We start from the raw sequence: 20,356 nt of genomic DNA on the forward strand, positions 1-20,356 counted from the left end.
TGCGGTAAAATGTAGGGTAGACGGTTCTTCGTATTATTCTCGCAACGTTTCTGCCAGTTTGGAAGTATATCAAGATAAAAAGTTAAATTATATGGCAAGGCTGACGCCACGGCACTCTAGCTGGGGCGACAGAGTGAGACTCTGTCTCAAAATAAATAAATAAATAAATAAATAAGTTATATGGCAAAATGCCAAACATGGTCATGCAGCTCAGACATAGCCATTGCACCTAAATCCAAACTACTGGACCCCAAGAACTCACATCTTCCCTCTCATCACTTAAGGTCCCCCAGCCCAAAGCCAGTCAGGGGCCTTCTGGGGGCCGCAGAAAGTCACGGCACAGGTAACATTGGTTTGCAAACCTCGGCCCCAAAGGACACTTTCCCAGGGACCCCTACCATGGAAGTCCCAGAGACACACAAAAGTTTACTGCAGGGCCGGGCGCAGGGGCTCACGCCTGTAATCCTAGCACTCTGGGAGGCCGAGGCGGGAGGATCACTCGAGGTCAGGAGTTCGAGGCCAGCCTGAGCAAGAGCGAGACCCCGTGTCTACTAAAAATAGAAAGAAATTATCTGGCCAACTAAAATATATACAGAAAAAAATTAGCTGGGCATGGTGGCGCATGCCTGTAGTGCCAGCTACTCAGGAGGCTGAGGCAGGAGGATCGCTTCAGCCCAGGTGTTTGAGGTTGCTGTGAGCTAGGCTGACGCCACGGCACTCAATCTAGCCCAGGCAGCAGAGCGAGACTCTGTTTCAAAAAAAAAAAAAGTTTACTGCAGCCGTGTGGGAGCATGAGGCATGTCTCTGCTCCCCAAGCCTGGGCTGGAGTGTCCCAGGGGCTGGGGTCAGGGCACACCATCTGATCCCCTTCAGTGGCCCATTGTGCCCAAATAGGCCGCGTTTGCAGCCTTCCTTTGGGACTGATCGGGAGCCGAATGCTTCAGCCAACAGCAGTTCCCGGTGCTGCAGAGCTGTTTTGGAGAAGTCTTTATTTTCTTGGTTATTCCACTTTTTGACATCTCAGTGTGGAATCCAGGAATCATGCCTGGACTCCAAAGAAACCAGCTCAGACCAATGGCCAGTGGCTGCGCCTCTCCAAGAGAGCAGGGAGAGCTGCCCTCAGCCCCGGCTGCTCTGAGAGGTCATGTGGGTTGAACGTGCAAGTGGAATCTTTCCAGGAATCACCCTGTGGCCTGACTCACAAGGAAACAAATGTAAACATAACCATCTTAGGCCCCAGGAGCTGGGGTTCTGAGGCTGGAGGCAGAAGGGGTGGGGCCCTCTGATGCACCCTCCCCCACAGGCTTGGCCACAAGGCATGGGTGGTCTTGGGTCCCCCCACCCACAGCTGGACTCTGAGGCTGCTGCTCCTCGAGAAGAGGAGCCTCGGTGCTCGGGAACTGATCTGGGCCAAAGGGAGAGAAAACACAGAAAAACCACATGTCCGGCAAGATACCCGATTGCTGGGGCCTACTCTTGGGGGAGGGGGCACGGTGTGGTTTATTTTTCCTGCTAGTGTCTCTTCTGAGTCCAACACATCTCGTGCTGCAGGCGTGCTGGGTCTCCCGGTGTGCTTTTCCCTGGGGACTCAGGAGCTGGGCCTACCCTGTGTCCAGATGCAGGTTCTCCGGACATGCTTGGAGAGCAGCCAGAGCGCTCCCTGCAGGAGGACCCAGGGGAGGGAGGGGGAGAGTGGTTATGCCTCCCAGGGCTGTTTCCTTCCCATCATTCCATATTCCGCACGGGGTTCCCCACCCCCTATCCCCAGACTTCAGGGACTGGCACTGCCACCAAGCACGAGAGGGGAAATGCACGTGATCCTTCACATGTGTCTGAGGACAGCTGACCCTGGCTGGGGGTGGGTGGGTGACGGTGGAATGTGCATTAAAGCCAAGCGTCCACTCCTTGGGATTACCTGGTCTACCTGCCACTCTGATTTGGATTTTCTAATTTATCTCGTCCACTACACCTTTTCTGTGCATCTTCCTCCGGCGCGGGGCCCATGCAGGGCACCCGGTAGAATGTCCCCCGCTTGCTGACTGGCAGTGAGCCGGGAAACCGTCCCTTCCTCAAGGAGAGTGTGGCCTTCACAGGGCTGAGATCTGGAATCCCAGCCTCTCATTCCCGCCCTGGCACAGCCGCACGGCTGGCCCGATGGAGCTCCCTGTCCCTGCCAGGCTCCACTTTCTACCCGTCGAGGCAGGAGTGGTGGTTACTCTTGCCTCCTTGTTTGTGCTGAGTAGTTGGATAACATCAGGGCCGTGTGCATTGTGCAGGCGATGTCAGGGAGTGCGTGCGAGCTCTGCCGCAGCCTGGTGCCCCCGATGGAGGGCTGAGACCCGCAGCCTGACCCCTGTCGTGCTTTCAGGTTCTGAACCAGCAGAAGCCTTGCCCTTGCAGGGTGGGCAGGCGAGGAGGCTTGGAGGGTGGGCCGGCTGGTTCCCCTGCACTGCCCCTCCCGCCTCCATGCCTCCCCCTCCCTGGCCTGCTCCGGGCCCAAGGAGGCCGACCTCCACGGCCTGCCCGGCCAGCGCCCTCGCCCTCGGCCTTCCGGGTGTCTTGGCCAGTGGGGGCCACTGGCAGGCATGGAAGGAAGCAGAGGAGAGGTTGGGGTATCAGCTGCCCTTTCCCCCCAACTTCCTGTCTGTGACCACGGCTTCCATGCTGCAGCCCCCTTCCCCCGCCCCAGCCCCCTCCACACTCAATGGCACCTTTCCCCGCTCTCTGTCCCCTCAGGCCCTGGGGTGTCACCAACATCTCAGTCTCCTTCCTTGGTTCTCGGGGTCCACCTCTGCCAAGAGTCCCTTCATTAAGGGCGAGGGTCTTTGCTTCCCGCCGGGCCCCTCCCATGCAAACAGAGAGCTTTGTTTGTTGCACCCCTGACTGGTCCGTGGGGTCCCGGACCGCCAGCCTTGGCACCACCATTGCTCCCTGCTCTCACCCCCGTCCCCACCCCCTGCACCTGGTTTTCCTAAAGAAGTTGGTTTTTAACGCAGTTTTCCTTCCTCCTGGAAGCTCGGGAGCAGCCAGTCCATGCAGCCGGAGCTTCCTGGCGTCTGAGAGGCGTGGGGGTCCGGCTTCCAAGGGGCTGTGGGTGCCCAGGAGCTGCCTCAGTCCCCCGTGGGCTGCGAGAGGGGGCGGGAGGGGGAAGGGTGGGGCTCCCCACCCTGGCTCCTTCCAGGGCATTTCTGGTCCCCCCACTGCCACCCCAGGCACTTGGCTCAGGGGTCTCTGGCTGCCCCTCCTGCCCAGAGGGTTCCTCAGTGGCAGAATCCAGGGCTCAGCCCGCCCTCCTCGCAGGAAGCCCAGAAGGCTGGAAGCTTCGCTGCCACCAGGAATGCCATTTCCCTCCTTCACCTGCAGCCCTAATTCTGGAAGAGGCAACACCTGCCCAGCCTGTGGTTTGTGCTCAGACTTCACAGCGATTCCTCCTTACTCTTCATGCCATAAACAGAAGACACTGAAGGCAAATCACTACTCAGTCCAGTCTCCTTCTTACTCCCTCGGACCCGTCGTTTTGCCTTTCTGGCCCCCCCTTCCCTCCCATCTCCCCTCCTTTGGAGACTGAGACCAGCTAAGGAATGAAATCATCAGTTGCATGGTTTGATTTTTCTTCCTCCCCTCACAGAAAGAACCTCTGCTGTTTGAAGTGTGAAAGCCCCCAGTGATTCTTTGTTATGAGAAAAGTCATCAAAATATGCCTGTTACATTTTAAGGCTTTACAAAAGACACCAAAAATTAGTGCATCATCTACTTAAAAGGATCCCTTTTGATAGCCATACCAATTACATTTTTAAAAAGCAAAAAGGTTCTAGTAGGGTACTTCTGAATCCGTTTTTTTTTTTTTTTCCCCCTCCTGTGTGATTTGTGTGCAGATTTCTGAGAAGCAGGTTTTATAAAAGAGATTCAGCTGGGCTAAATCACAGCAGCAGAAGCTTATGCAACTGCTAAAAACCTATGAGTTAAAAATGGAATAGTCTTGCAGAGTGGGGAAGGTAATAATATCAGCGATGAGAAAAATAGAAAGTAATAAATTAGTATTTCTGCAATTCAGGCCTCTTACTTGCATTTTTCTGCACCAGAAGATCTTGGTGTCATTTTCCAGAATAAATTCAAAGTGCAACCTCTCATTAAAAAAAAAAGTCAAACTTTGCTTTCACAAATTCAACCCTCTGCCCCCAATTAATCCAGGGTCAAGAGCCCTTTTGACTGACTTTCTGCCACCAGGTCACAAAACACATTTTGTATTTGTTAGAGTCCGTGTGTTCACTAATTCCCATAAAGGAACAGATTTTAGGTTTTTATAAGTGGGTTTTGTTAATTTGCTATTTTAAAAATACTTGTGAGACCTTTACAGTTGCCATGGCGATATCATTTCCATAAACATGATTTTTTGTGGGGATTTTTGCACATTGAAGGCTGAGGTTGATATGCAGTGTTGGGGGGAAAGTAGGTGGTGAATTTGGCAGCAACCCCAACGCTGCTTCCCTCAAATGCTACAAATAAGATTCCAAGAATCTATGTTTTGGAAGAAACCTGGATCCCTTAACAACACAACTGACACAAGAGGCTTCTGGGAAGTGGACCGGGTTGGGGAGAAGGAGCCAGCCCATGCCCGCCATGAAGCTAATGGGGTGGTGAGTCCTGGGCACCCGCTCTGCTAATCAATGGTCCTGCCGAGGCTGGGCTGACCTGAATTCTCTCTCCAAACCTTGGTTTCAAAAACCCTTTGAGGACTAGCCATCCTGGAGCTACCCGAGGGGAGGGGAGGAGCCCGAGGATTTTTTTTTCTCTTTTAACCAGATTGGCTCAAAAATCCCATTTAATGCACAATCCTGAACTGCCGAACATTTGCAATGGAAAATAAAAGAAAGCAAAAACACAATATTAGCTGTTAAGAAAACATTGAATAAGAAATAGTTTTATATTCATCTTGAATGCTGGTGCTTGAGGAAAAACAGATTTAATTAGAAGAAGAGATGGATGGTCCCAGTGGCACCAAACGGCATAATTTTTATCAATGATGCCAGACATTTGTTTTGGCTCACAAACAGGGGCCTACCATTAAACTTTATTTCCCAGAGGATATACAAAGAGATCGAGGGAGGAACAGAACAAATAAGAGAGAGAATTTCCTAATAACTAAAAAAACGCTTTGGAGAGGAAATGACAAGTAAAAGGAGTTGAAAGTGGAAGCGCGTTGGCACCAGATGATTCCACCGAGGTCGAGCATTCGGTGCCAGGCGCTGCCTGATTGAGCACCTAGGCACCGCTGAGGGGCCTGAATCATACAGAATTATGAATCATAAGGAATTATGAATTACTCGAAAGCCATTGTGTGAACTGCTATTGTTTGTGCAGTGCAGGAAATGCAAACAGGGCCACCCATTGGAGGAGGTACCCGACTGCGTGTCTGGCGGGGGCTCCTCTCCACTCCTGGAAGCCCGACCTGAGATGCCCCGGAGAGGTGCGAGCCCGTGTGCCCGCGCCCAGCTTGTGCCTAGGTCAAGTGCACGGTTTGCACACGTCGGAAAGACGCAGAGCACCGGCCCCAGTGCACGGTGACAAGTTGGCTCCTACAGCAGTGAGGCTCGGGTGGGGCTTGTGCCAATGTGCGTGGGGTGTCCCACCGCGGGTTCGGGGCGGGCGGCTTGCTCAGGGCCTGCCAGGGCTGCTCCCGGGACTTCCCAGGCATTTTTTGTTTGCCCTGAAATAGCTCAGAGGAATTTGGCAGGGACAGCTTGGGGAATGTGGCTCACGGCCTCGTCCAGAGTGGGAATTGGAACCAGAACGCTGCCTGCAGCGCAGCTCCAGCCTCTTCCCTCAAACACACATTTAATTAAAAAAAAAAGAAAGTTTTTTTTTTTTTTTTAAGCATCAGTACCAGGCAGCTTGGCTGGAGCTGGTGGGCGGGGGCGAGGAGGAGAGGGAAGGAGGCTGCAGAGCAGAGAACGTGCAGCCCCAGGACTGGCCCCCTGCGACCTGCGGCCCTGTGCCGGAGGAGCCTGGCGCTGGGTGCTCGAGCCCCAAGGCAGGGAACGCGCTGGAGCAAGGCTCCCCGTGCGGGAAGGGCAGGGCTGGTCCTGCGCTCCCTGCCAGGAACGAATGGCCTATTTCGTTCTCTGAACAGCAACCGTAGGCAGCAGCAGAACCGCCTGCCGCGCTCGCTGCCCGGCTCAGAGGGAGTGGGAGGTAGAGGCCCCTGTGGGTTCCCAGCAACAGGGTGTGTGACAATGGCGAGTCGGGGACCCAGAATGCCAAAGCCGAGGTGCGTGTGTGCTCACTTCCCCAAATCCTGGTGACCCTTTTCTGGTATGACTTTTTTTTTACTGAGGGAATACCTCCTGGATCCCACTCGACCGCATGGTAGCCGTGTGACTTTGGGCAAGTGACCGAACCTCTCTGTGCCTCGGTTTCTTCATCTACAAAATGGGGATAATATTACACACCTCACGGGACTCTCTTGAAGATTAAATGAGTTATTACACATAAAGTCTTAGAAGAGTGCTTTTCACATAGTGATTAAAGATGATTATCTGTAGGATTTGTCCTGGGGTGAAGCCAGCCCTCTCATTCCAGCTGCAAGAGGCCCAGTGCCGTGGGATCCGGCAGGGCCACCAGACCGTGGGCCTATTGAGCTCGGGACAGGTCCTCACTCCGCTCTGTCGCCCTGCCTGGCTTGCAGCAGGTGCTCTGTAACTTTGGGACAGAATCGTGGCCAATACGCGGCCTCCACTGTGGTTCTCTGACCTCAGGGTGCGTCAGAACACCCTGCGAACTTGGTAAAAATGCAAAATTCCAGCTCCCACCCTCAGAGAGTCGGATATAGTCTTAGTAGGAATGGGGTAGGGGCCGGGGAACTTGCATTGCTTGAAAAGTACCCCATCTGAGTAACACTCCTGGGGAGCCTCAGTGTAGGATACCCCCAAAGCCTGGGGCTGGGGGAAAAGAAGGAGAACCAAGAGTGACAGCTTGTGCAGGGAATGGTGAGGTCAGAAATCTTAGAAATGCTAAAAGCAGCCCCCAGGACAGGGCCACAGCGCACCAGTCCCTTGGGGCGTCTGCCCTGTATCAGGGCCCGTCTCGTGCTCTTAGCTTGGCCCTGGCCTGAGCCCCTGTCCCCCTCCAGTGTTGGCTGACACGGTGTCCTCCTCTCTGCCCAAGGCCATCGCCCCGAGCTCTGTTTGGGTAAGCAGCAAGCAGTTCCCTGGATTTCCTTGAGGCTCCGAATGTGGCTTTTGGAAAACAGCTGTTGGTAGAACTTAAGCAGCCCAAGAAAAGACGCGGTGGAGTGGAGTGAGGAGGAATGTGCTTTTATGGAGCTGTGTGTTTAAAGATACATTTGGGATTTGTTTCTTAGCAACGGGGCTCATCCAAAGCACACTGGCAGTGTCAGAACATCCGACGATGCCCAGCGCCCGTGAGCACCCTGTAAAATAAAACGCAAGTGTGCAGAGGAGGAGAGAACCATCTGAGAACGGCTCCCCCAGACGGTGCAAAAACTCCGAACTAGGGACAGATGCCCTCGCCGCCGGTTTATAGACGGCTCCAGGGTGAGAAAAGTTCCCATGCACGGAGGCCAGGCCACCTGCCTCCACCTGCTTCCTTCTGGCCAGAGCAACCTTTCTTCCAACGAGCATCACGCAGGGGGCCCTTCCCTCCTCACACCTGTCTCCCTCCCCAGCACCTGGAGCCCCAGCATCCAGCTAAACGGCCTCTGTCCTTCCTAGTTGAAGAGTGGGACGTCAGACCCTGGAGGAGACATCAGAGACTGAAATCCAGAGGTTCTTATCCTTGTTTTGGTGCCGTTGGACCCTGTAGCAGTCTGGAGAAGCCTGGGACCCCTTCTCAGAATAATGTTTTGTTTTTTTTTTTTTTAAATGCATTTTTAATGTATTTACTACCTATACTTAAAAAAAAAACCCCAGTGATATTGAAAAACAGTTATCAAAATATTTTTCAAACGTGTATATAGAAACCCGGTGCTTCCTTATGAATGCACGAAATCGGGCCATCCCGCGGCGGGTCTCCTGGGCACCATGTAGCTTTGAAATAGTGATAAGGGCCAAAGATGGTTTGAGAAATCGACTTCTCAACTACAGCAGAAATGTACGTAATTTCTACCGACGATGAAGACCAGATTCTCTGCATATTACTCTGGTTGTTGTCTACATTCATAATAAAAGGAAATGTTCAAATTGATTTAGAGGTTAGTGAAAATTAAGATGCGGTCTTTGTCAGCCCCTGTTCACGGATGCCCCAGGGGGGTCGTGGACCCCTCGGGACCTTCTCCCTTCTTCATGCCCCCGCTTTGCCCTCCTGGGAGCTGGAGGCCTCTTAGCCAGAGCTGCTTCCCGGCCCGCGGTGTGGGAGCTGCTGTATCGGCGTGGACAGCCAGAGCAGAGAGGCAGCGAGACACCGTTCAACAAGCACGGTCCGTAAATAAGAATTAAAGGGCATGACAAGGATATAGGCTGTTGTGAGAAGCTATCCCCCATGGCATCAACGAAGCCACTGCCATCACCTTCCTCCACGGAGGAGCATCCACAGCACAGGTGTCCTGGGTCAAGGTCATTGAAATGAATTGGAAAGATAAGAGCCTTTGACTCTGAGAGTCTCTGGACTTTTTTCAGTCTGTTTTACAAAAATATCTACAACTTTCCAGAGAGTTGGCCCAGGACCCATGGGTGCCATCTGGGCGGTGCTTACAGTAGTGCTGTGCATCCCTGCATAGGTGAGTCCCTGCACACTGTAGGGTCCCCAAAGTGGCACATCCGTCCTGCCGTCCCTGGCTCTGCCCTGTCTAACCTCGCCCGGGTCAGTTACGCTTTTTGTGCTTCAGGTTCAGTGAACCTGATGTTAGTAGTCCCTACTTCACGGCACGTTGCCATAACTGAGTCAGTGTACATAGTGCCTTGGTAACAGATGGTGACGGGTTAGTCACGACGCTTTCAATTCAAAGTGTTAGAAAACCAACTCAAGCTGGTTTAAACAGAAGAGAGAATTCATTGGTTTACAGAACAGTAAAGTCCAGGGCACCATGGACTTCAGGCCTTGCTGGATCCAGGTGCTCAAAGATGTCCTAAAGACCCAGTTTCTCTTTCCAGTTCTTCGCCCTACTTCCATTTCTCTATATGGTTTGAATTTTTGTTGGACTTGTTACACAGTGACTCTCAGCGGCTCTAGGGTGACAATGTCTTTTCAACTAGCAATTCCAACGAAAAGAGGGCTTTTTATTTATTTTCAATTTTTAAAATAAAAAATAAATATACTTAGGGTGTTCAACCGCATGTTTTGATATACATACATAACGTGAAATGACTCCTACAGTCGAGCAAATGAACCCAGCCATCTCCTCACAGCTACCTGTCTGTATACGTGAGAACACCTGGAATCTACTCTCCCAGGCAATTCCCTGCGTATGATACAGTATCAGTCACTGTCGCTGTGCTGTGCGTTGGATCTCTAGACTTGCTCATCCCGCAGAGCTGCAACTTTGTGCCCTTTGACCCACGTCTTCCGATTTCCCATCCCCCCAACCCTGGCAACCACTGTTCTCCTCCCTGTTTCTACGTATTTGACTTTTCTAGATTCCATATTTAAGTGAGATTATGCAGTATTTTTTTTTCTCTGTGTCTGGCTTATTTCACTTAGCACAGCGTCCTCCAGGTTCATCCATGTTGTTGAAAATGGCAGGATTTCCTTCCAAAAGAGGCCTCTTTTCCCCTCATTGTCCAGTAAGACTCCCGGGATTGAATCTCATTGGCTGGTTTGAGTCAGGTGCCCTTCTCTGAGCCAGTCACTGTGGTCGCAGGAATGGGGCGCTTGGATTGGCCAGACCCATGTCCTGTGCCCAGCTTGGGAGCTGGGGGCCAAGGTCAGTCCCACCCAAACTTCGTGGCCCAGCACGGGAGAGAGGAGGATCCCAAAGGAAGCTCCGGGCACGGTTTCCAGAAGGGAAACTGATGTGAAGTGGGTGAAAATGGCAGGTGACCAGGCCTGTTGGAGTCATGGACGTGGGGGACCTCACATGAACATTCGCATCTAGGGCCCCAGGCGGGGGACGTCAGCATTGCCGGGTCTCAGAATGAGGAGAGCTTTGCAGGACAGGAAGGGGCCACTGGGGCTGGGCCTGGCCTACAGGCCAAGAGAAGGGACAGAGTGCTAGAGAGGTTGTCCGTCCCTCGTACAGAGCCAGGCGGGACCGGGGCGTTTCCTTGGGGGGCCAGTCACATGGGTTTGGGAACCGTGGCCACCAGTCTGGTTTCTGTCCACCTGTGCCCTGTGTGAACAGAAAGCGCCCTTGTGAGGGAGATGGGAACTCTACTTTGGAGCTGGGGACTCTAAATGTCCCCGGGGTGACGTGGTAGGACTCCTGCAGCCCTGCGCGGGTGGGGGTCAGGCCCAGGCAGTGGGCAAAGTGGGAAAGAGAAGGAGGCACGGCTGGGGCTGGGTGGGCCCAGGGCCATGGGTCCCACGCCCCTCAGAGACAGGACAGCCCCAGCTCCCGGGAACCGGCAAACCGAGCATCCACGCTCAGTGACAAGAAGCACTGGCAGTGTGTCATGGTGACACACGCAGGCCTGGGGCACATGCTGGGCTCCACGCTGGCAGTGTGGCCGGCTCTGTCCTGGAGTCTGCGAGTATCAACTCACTTGCTCCCACACCGGGCTGTGAAGCAGGGACCTGAGTGTCACCGAGGCCCAGTAGGAGGGGACCGTTAGGCACAAAGAGCCTAATGGACCTGCCCAGGGGCAGGAAGGGGCAGAGCTGGTGGCCTCAGGCAGCCTGGCACCAGGACCCCCCCCCCCCACAGGGCTTTGTAGGACTGAGTGAGGCCTGTTCAGAGCGGGGCGGGGACAGCACGAGCCCTCAGTAAAGGTGGGCCGTGTCATGCTGCCTGTCACACAGGTAGCACGGTAGGGACTACCCCCAGCTGACGACTGAGGCTTCCCAGAAAGACAGATTGGCCTGGCCGGGGGCAGCGGGGCACCCTTGGGCCCCCACACCGCGGGGCCCCAGGCCGGGGAGCAGCAGGCAGCCGCGAGGCCTGGCCGGGCTCTGGGCCACGGGAAGCTGAGGGGTGGGTGGCTGAGTGGCAACAAGGACATGCAGGACAGGGCTGGGGAGAAGACGGGGCAGAGGGCCAGGCTGTGTCTGAACAGCTTTGTTGGGGAAAACGTGAGGGTAGTTCTCAGTGTCTATCACAAGATGTCCCAAAGTGCCATTTCCGAGAGGGGACAGTAACCAGCTGTTTCTGCAGACCTGCGTGTTTCACTTGGTGGCCTGCTGGGGGCTGCGGTGGCCGGGCTGAACTAGCGGGTAGCAGAGACGCCAGTCCCGATGCCACTCAGCCTCCCGCAGCCGCGAGGCTTCTTGCCCTAATAGGAAATGTCTGCGGCCGGTTTCTCCCCGGAGCCTGCGCTGGCGTCTGGCCAGGGCCCGAGTCACGCCCTCCCCATCTCGGGGGCTGTCACCTCTGTCATTTTCCTGCTTGTTTAAACTGCTGGAAAGAGAACGCGCCAGCCCGGGTTGCAAAGCCGCAGTGAAACCTCCCTCCGGCTAATGAGTCCCGCGGGGAGAAACCCGCCAGCCGCTCGGGGATCAGACGAGGATCACCAGAAGGGAACACGGCTCCTCTTCCCGCCCCTCCTTGGCAGGTGGACGGATGGCCTGTCCTTGCTCCGGGCCGCAGAAGCACCTCATTAAAGGGAGTGACATGCGGTCCCCTGGGGGCTGCTGGCTCGGGTGGCTGCAGGGCAGGCAGCTGGGGGGACAGAGCTGGTCGTGAGGGCCCAGGACAGGCAGGGGTTCCAGTTTGGTTACTTCCAAAATAAAGAGCACGAGGGACAGCCCCTCCCTGCAAGTGTGGGAATCCCCTGTGGCACGGGCAGCAACCCCAGCTCCCCCTGGAGAGAGCCACCCCGCGCCTGGTCCCAAGAGCCCCGGCAGGAAGTCGTCCCCAGCACTGGGGTACACACATGGGTCACTCTGCAGAGCACGGCTCCAAGAAGGAGCAGGTGTGTCTGCCAGGCCTATGGGGAGGACCCCGCCAGACGAGGAGCACCTGAGCATGAGCCCGGCACAGGGCTCCTTCCGCCTCCCCTCTTTCCTCCCTGGTCCTGGGGGAGGCTGGGGCACCAGCTCAGCTGAGCCACCTCCCTTTTTGGCTGTTGTCGTTGGGTGGCCACCTAAATAAATCCACCGCGGCTCCTCGGCGTCTCCTGGGACGGGAGTCCTTCCCTGGCTTCCAAACCAGAAGCCTTGGAATCTGCCCTCTCATCTCACCTCCAGCAGGTGAGCCCAAGCCACTGGAAATGACACCCTAGTATTGGGGGACCACATTCCAGAGGCACTCCTGTAAATTCAGGGGCTTTTGTTGAAGCCAAGTCCCATGGCATCATTTATTTTCTTTTTTGGAGACAAGACTCTTGCTCTGTTCCCCAGGCTAGAGTGCCGTGGCGTCAGCCTAGCTCACAGCAACCTCAGACTCCTGGGCTTAAGCGATCCTCCTGCCTCAGCCTCCCGAGTAGCTGGGACTACAGGCATGCACCACCATGCCCGGCTAATTTTTTCTATATATTTTTAGTTGTCCAGCCAATTTCTTTCTATTTTTAGTAGAGACAGGGTCTCACTCTTGCTCAGGCTGGTCTCGAACTCCTGAGCTCAAACAATCCACCCACCTCGGCCTCCCAGAGTGCTAGGATTACAGGTATGAGCCACCTCGCCTGGCCGGCATCATTTATTTTCTATGTCAGACGTCTGAGTGCCATCTGTCCCCTAGTTTGCTTGGCTGCTACATCACCTCCACGGCCAGTAAGGTGCTGTCTGGTGGACATCCTTGCAGAGTTGGATCTCAATGGGCTGCCTAAAACTTTGTTTTAACTGAAAAGAAAATTTGTTTTTGAAAAGAGAGAAAAAGCCACCTATAATTCTGCCAAGGCAAAACAATTTTTATTTTGCTTAATATATTCCAGTCCTTGTCCACATACATAAACATTTTTAAATAGTCTCCCGCACGGTAAACACACTATTTTTGTAATTTCGCTTAAAGCTCTTGCCCATCTTGCTGCGTCGCCGTTGCAGTTATAATTTTTACTGGCTGTACCGCACCGTGGCGTGTGACTGAGTCCCGAGCCTCCGGCTTCATGAGGCTGACATGCTGAACTTAGCAATTATACTACATTTTTTTTTTTTTTTAGAAAGGTGGAGTGCAGAATAGTGCCATTGGCCACAAGCCACTATGAGAGCAGGATTCACTGAGATCTCCAATTTCATTTTCGTATTTGTCACTAATAACTCGTTATTTGCCAAGATTCTGCTCCAGCGCTGCCTCCGGGGGAGGGACTGTCCCTGTCACCCACCTTCCTGGCCTGGGCGGGGCCCTCCTTGTGCTCCTGGGTAACCCTGGGTGAGTTCGCGCTGTGTTTGTTCCAAGCACTTTACGTGCATTAGTTTAATCTACATCCACCCTTTGAAACAGGCTACTGTCAGTATCTTCATTTCGTGGAAATGAAGTTTCGGGGAAACTGAGGTCTAGAGAAGCCCTGTCACTTGGCCAAGGCCCCACAGCTAACCTGCGATGCAGCTGGGACTCAGCCTGGCATGCTGGTGCCAGAGCCCCTGTCGTGCCCGCGGTATTATCCTGCCTCCTGCCCTGGTGGCTCTCGAGGGACCGACCACACAGCGTGGCCTTCTGTGGCTTGTCTGTGTCCTTCACAGCCCTGTGAGAGGCGGGGACGCCGTCTTTCTGCTTCGGTGCACGCGGATGTGGCCCGTTCTTGGCACCTAGCAAGGGCTTCGTAAATGCAGCTGGGCAAACGGATGGGTGGAGGGAATTGGGTCTGATTTTAAGGAGGCGGCAGGTGTGTCTCAGTCAGTTCAGCTGCTGTGACAGGAATACCGTGAACGGGGCGGCTGGCACCGCAGACGCGGATTTCTCACGTCTCTGGCGGCTGAGAAGTCTGAGACCAGGGTGCCAGCGGGGTCCTGGGGGGGCGGCTTCCTGGTGTCTCACACAGCGGTGGGGGGGGGCGGTGGAGAGCCCAGTCAACCGACCCTCCAGCGGGATGATCAACGTGATGTCACCGCGGAGGTGCTGAGAAGGACAGAGGAGGGAGCCGGGCTCATTTTCTCCGTCCTCGGGGGGGGTGGGGGGTGGGGGGTGGGGGAAGGTCACCGGATGTATTTATGGCCGCCAGGGGGGCTCCCTGTCTTCCTTCGTGTCGTGGGGCCTGTTCCGTTGGAGACTGGAAGGCTCCACTAACCACCGCAGCCCACCCGTGGCTGCAACGCAACCGAACACCGTGACCTACCGGAGTCTCACCTGAACACCCCTCGCTGTCTGAAGCCCCCCACCCTCCTGCCTTCCCCCCGGCTCCTCAGTCCCTGCAGCCCCTCACATTTGTCCAAGACCCACAGAGAAACGAAGGACGTTTGTCCTGAGCCCACAGTTTCTTACTGGGGAGGGGAGGAGAGGATGGGGCCCTGGGTGTGGGGTAGCAGCTGGGGGGCTAAGGGCGGAGGGGTTTGGGATGCCAGGCACCTTCCCTCTGCTGGGGGGACAGAAGGCCACCTGCCCACCTTTCCTTGTTCTTCTTCCATGAAACCCAAACTTAGAAAGATCTGGGTCATGCTGAACTCACTCTCCCGTCCCTAGTCGATCACAGGTGGATTATGGGCAAGAGGAGCTGCTAAGAGCTGGGGAGAAGCCCCAGTTCCTGCACCGGGACGGCGGGATCCCAACCCGGAATGTTGAAAACCACTCACAGATCCCTTTGCCACCGGTCCAGGATGTGAGGCTCAAAGGCGCTGGCCACTGACATGCAGTACAGCTTAACGACTGCAGAGCCAGCTGCAGGGGACATCTGGGGTCAGGCTTGACTTACTGGCCTGGGTCCCAGGGGCACGTGTCATCAGGAGCGGCTGCTTCCGAAGACAGCCCTGCCCTTCTCCCCCTGGGGTCCAAGAGGCGCTGAGATCCCCTCCCCAAACCCAGCACCTTCCAAAGCCGCCATGAGAGTCATGTGAAAAGCTGACCCCGTCGAGAACTTGAAGGACACCTCCAGCCCCCGGGCTCCCCCGTGGGAGCAGAGCCGCCCCCTCTCCCGACGGGAGGCCGCACCAGCCCACTCCTGGCTGTTCTCTTCTGCCTGACAGAAGCAGGGTGGGGAGGCGGGAGCCAAGCTTAGGGACAAGCCCAGAGAAGAAGCCCTTTGGGGACGTCCAGGATGGGAGTGGAGGGACCCTTTCCCCTCCCCCTGGGCACGTCTCGGGGCCGAGCCCTGAGCTCCCTGGGGAAGCTGCGAGCCCCGAGCCCCCAGCAGGAGCCGTGGCAGCCGGAGGGGCTGTGGTCGCAAAGCTCGGATGGGCTCGGCCCCTGTCTTTGCTGGAACTCTCCGTGGGGGCTTCCTGGGCCTCTCCTGCCGCCCTTCTCTCCCAGGATCCCAGTGGGACGTGCAGAGCCCACGCCTGTGCCGAAGTTCCAGGCGGCTCACAACGCACTGGTGTCGGTGGGTGACAATACAGGTCATCACCGTCATTTTCCCTCCCGGCAGTGGGGTCCCCGCCTCATCCTCTCCAGGGACCTCTGACGTCCCGCCCCGGCCTCCTCCTCCTCCCAGCTCCCTGCCGGGGCCACTCAACGGCCCCACCCAGTCTGTGGTTCTGCCTGGACCTGTCTCACTGAATGTCACTGCCGCAGGTGACCTGTCCCCGGTACCTCCTCCGGGAGACTCTCCTCTCTGGTTCTGGAACGCCCTCTCTGGGCCTCTCGGTGGGCCCTGTGCCTCCATCCCTCTGTGGTCCCTTCCTTGCTCGCCTCCAAAATCCTGCTGTCTCTAGGGTCTTTCCTTGAATTCCACGCCCTCCCTGGGCGAGCTCGTTCACTTCCAGGTGACTCCACTTCTGGAAATTGGCCCCTCCCGAATCCCGGTCTTCGGCCCAGCTGTCTGCCATCCACGGACAGCGCCCCCCGCCGCCCTGCCCCCCGCCACCTGGGCTCCCCACCCTGGCCAATGCTGCACCCTCACCACGCAGTGTGGAAAACCACAAACCCAGGCCCCTCCTGTGCCCCCCATTCCTCCCCTTCCCCACACCCAGCAGATCCCCCAACTGGGGACACCACCTCCCTGTCCTCCGAAGGCCCTGCCTCTCTCTGTCCTGCCGCCCCCCCCCCCGCCCCCGGCACCTGGGACTGGGGATTTTGCAACTCTGCCCCTTCCCAGCTCTCTACCCACCCTTCCCACCCATCCTCCCCTTGGGGTCATGCCTTTGTTCCCAGATTCAAACCTGACCCCAGAGTTCCCTGTTCAAACCCTTTCCGTGGCTGCCCGCTAGGCCCTCCCCGGTCTGACCCCTGCACACTTCAGCCTCATTTGTTTAATTTACGAAGTTTTTCCTGGCGTCTGAGCCAGCCGCGGTGTCCGTCCCTCCCCCGAGCACACCCTGAGTCCTGCCCGTGCGCCTCCGAGCCCCGGACGGATGTGCCCGGCTGTCTCTGCCGTCACCTTCCGGGCTCCCTGCTCCATCACCCCCTGTCCTATGAGGTCTTTCCTGCTACAGCCAAACAGAATCCGTCACTGTTCCCTGTGTGACCCCATGTCCCTGCCACAGTGTGAGCTCCCGGGTGGGGGTGGCAGGTCCCCATCCCTGCGTCTGGGCTCTGTAGTCCCCGGACCCGGCAGGGGCGTGAGGCTGGCACTCAGGAATCAGAACTAACACATGGCGGTTGAGCAGAGCGCTTTATTTAACTGGTAAGACTCATTTAAAACAATTAACACCTCTTCCTGTGAAAATGTGCTAAAATCATCTCTTAAATTTACTGCTGACGAGATTAAAACAATGCTTTTGTATTCTAAACCCATTCACGGAACCGTTGCCTTCTAGGGTGTGTGCGTCGCCCTATACGGCAAAAGGGACCCGTTGCCGTGACGTCCTAACGAGTGAAATCCACATTAGCGCACCGGCAGATAACGTGCACACGTGTTGTGCAAGTCAGGATGTGTGTAATGCGTTCATGTGTTTATGCGTGTCTCAGAGTGATCACGAGTATGTCAGCGTGGATGAAAGGGGGAGTAGTGGCCGACAGTCCCCCCCATGCCACACACGTGCTAAGGTTGTCTCCTCTCTTAAATAAAGCGTGGGCCAGCCTGTCTCTTCCAAACAGATAAGCCGAAGCCTTTGCTAACGTCACTCACTTCGCACGGGCCTGCACGTGTGCAGAGCCCTGGGCTCTCGGGGCCTTCCCCGTTCCGTGGCGAGCGGACAGGGACAGGCCGACGGCCTCTAATATCCCTCCGGCAATTCCAGTGAGATTCCATCTTCGGACCGGAGATGGACAGATGAGCTTCTAACTCTAAGAATCTCTGAGTTCAGGGACAGAGTTTGCTTATGCACGAAACTTTCATATGCGTATTAGGCTGAACCGTATGAAATTGCCGTTATTCAGACAAGGACAGGAACATGAAGCCACCCGGCACGTTGCTGGCACCTTCCGGGTACTCAGTAGCTCTCGGGCCCCGTGTGTCGAGGATCCTCACAGGGCGGGTGTGTGGGGGACCCCCCAGCGAGGGGCCCTAGAGCCCTGCCCTCGTCTGCACAGCCACCTGGGGTCTCAGCTCCTGTCCCTCAGTGACCAGCGTGTGCTGGGGGGTCACTTGCTGGCCCTCCACCTCTCCTGAATCTCCTTTTGGGGTTGGCTTCCGTCTTCCCCCAGCGACACAGCTCCCGCCTCTGAACTCGCAGGCCCTGGGAATCTTTGCCACCCAAAGTCGCTCTTTCCAGCTGTCTGCTGTCCTTGCAGGTGGCTTCGCTGTTGCCCCGTCACGGCAGGGACTGCTTGTCATTCATGTGCCTTCTGCGCTGGGCCCTTGGCAGCCCCGGCCGCGCCTCCTCTGGGTGGTCCATTGGTCTCCATGGAGACGCCAGGGGGTGGGCGCGGCCGGGTGGGGGCGCCGCTGGAGGACAGGGTGCCGGTCATCGGTGGCTCCTGTCCCAGCTCTCGGAGGGCGGGCAGCTGGGCCCCGGGTCGGCGACAAGTATGTGTGTCGCTCTGTCTCGCGGCACCCTCAGACGGCTGTCCCCTCCTGCCCTGGCAGGGACGTTCGTCTCGGCCTTCACCGTGCTGTGCGGGGCGCGCACTGACCTCCCGGACCGGCACGTGTGCTGCGTCTTCTGGCTGAACGTCGCCGCGGCGCTCATCCAGGTCCTCACGGCCATCGTCATGGTGGGCTGGATCATGAGCATCTTCTGGGGCATGGACATGGTCATCCTCGCCAGTGAGTAGCCCCGGGCGCCGCGCCTCCCTGGGCTGGGGCAGGGGGACGGGGCACGAGGGACTTGGGGGGCCCTCTCGGCTGGCTGCGGTCCTGCTCGCCCCTCAAGGAGGGACGCTGGAGAGGGCTTGCCTGCACCCTCCTCGCCCCGGCCCGTGCTGCTGGGCACAGGGGACCCCCGCCACCATGCCGGCCCGGACAGCTGCAGGAATTACGGGTGCAGGGCAGGCAGGGCTCTCCTCGTGGCGATCTGGGCCGGCAGACGTGACTAAGAGAGGGGGGACAGCCCCCATCTAGCTGGGACACATCGGTCATCGCAGACCCGATGACAAGGCAGGGTAGCAGTTGGGTCCTCTGTCCCTCCCGGTCTCTGTCTCTCTCCATCCTGTGGTTCCCAGAAGAAGGAAAAAGCCACTCGGTGTATTTGGCCAGAGGAAACCCTAGAACTGTGTTGGGGTTTTTTTAATTTATTTTTTTATGCCAGAACAGCGTAATTCCTCCTTCTCTTAAACCAGCCCCTTTGTGCGTTGGTGCTAAGCTTGCTAGTCCTCATTCGTATTGAGTGGACCTTCGTCCGTCCCTCAGTGCAAACTTGATTCGGGCACAAAACTGTTTTGTGAAAGGCTGTAAAGTTACAAAGGCAAGTTCACCAGAGACAACTCAGTTACCGTTTTCAAAATAACCTAGCAAAAGCTTAAAATAGACATCACTTTTAAAATAAATTTTTTTAAAACTTTTAGTCATTTTTTTTAGAAATGGGGTCTCGCTACTGTTGCCTAGGCTGGCCTCGAACTCCTGGGCTCCAGTGATCCTCCAGCCTTGGCCTCCCAAGCGGCTGGGACTGCGGGCTTGGCTGAATGTCACCTGTGTTGAGAGGCCATGCACGTCTGCCCCCGTCCGCGGCCGCTGTGTCTTCCCATGTTCCACCCACCCCGTCAGGCCTCAGTTCAATAATCTTGACCACATCCCCTCAGACCTTTGCCCTTCACTCCGCACCCCACCCCACTTCCTCATTGTGTCCTACACCCCCAAAACCATTCACAGGCGGGATGGTCAGGACCAGAGGTAAGCAGTAGGGGAAGGAAGGGAAACCCAGGGTTCAGGGGCCCTAGAATGCTCTAGAATGTTCTAGAACAATCTGTAGCCCATTCAGCCTGAGTGGAGGATCCAGCAAAGACCCAAGACAGACCTAGGGCACACACAACCGCCATGGCCATCGTCAGTGACCCACCAAGCCACCGGGCCAGAGAAGCCCCTGCCCCATCTCCCAGGCCCCCCCGGGGGTCCACCTTACATTTCAGGTGTTCCCGGTGGCTGTTTTCAGACTGTGTTTTCTCTTCTCCTTTCTCTCCTCTTCCTCCTGCTGCTCCTACCTCTGTGCTGCTGCAGTTTCCCAAGGTGAGTCTGTGGGCGCACGCACAGGGGCCTGGGGCTGCTTGGGCCCCCTCCCCGGGGAGCCCCACCCCTGCACAGAACCCCCCCCCCCCCACTCTCCCAGTTGGCCCACGGGCTTTTATTTTTAGCTGTAGCTTTTTATTTTGGAAAATGTTTAAACACAGATCCAAGCAGAGCTCCTGGTACATTGAGTCCCTAAATGTCCACACCAGCCTCCACCATTCACGGCCACTCTCGTTTCAGCTCTTACTCCCTTCCTCTTCCCCCCACCCCAAGCACGGGGTTATCAGTACCTAAACCCGATGAGTCACCTGCTAAATGGAGAGAGAACAGTCGGGTCCAGCGGAGCTCCTGTTCGGTCTGAGTTCACTGGCTCAGGGCTAACCGTCCAGCACATTCCACTTGTGTAGCTGTAGCTGGAACTATTTTAGCAGGTATCTTCTTTAAAAGAAAGACATAAACACAATCCCCTTTCGCACCGAAATAAATTAGCCACACTTCCTTAATGGCCACAGTACTCACATTTCCCCAAAGGTCTCATAATTATCAACCATATTATAAAAGTTCGAAGTCCTGGGCCACCTTTTCCTGTCACGGCTGTCTGGCTGGTGGGACATACACAGGGATGGTCACTCCCTCCTGTGTGTGGTCTTCCTCCTTTCTTCCTCCTCTCCATCCACCACAGC

The 20,356-nt window shown here is 56.1% G+C and overlaps 1 protein-coding gene across 1 annotated transcript in view; it reads left to right on the plus strand.

Moving 5' to 3' along the window:
• Positions 1–20,356, plus strand: part of STUM (stum, mechanosensory transduction mediator homolog) — a 29,506-nt gene that overhangs the window by 7,806 nt on the left and 1,344 nt on the right. Inside the window, 2 exon segments of the mRNA XM_045537172.1 lie at positions 18,099–18,278; positions 19,665–19,673. Coding sequence (XP_045393128.1) covers positions 18,099–18,278; positions 19,665–19,673 — 189 coding nt within the window.

This window comes from Lemur catta, chromosome 25, assembly GCF_020740605.2.
Source record: "Lemur catta isolate mLemCat1 chromosome 25, mLemCat1.pri, whole genome shotgun sequence".
NCBI lineage: Eukaryota > Metazoa > Chordata > Mammalia > Primates > Lemuridae > Lemur > Lemur catta.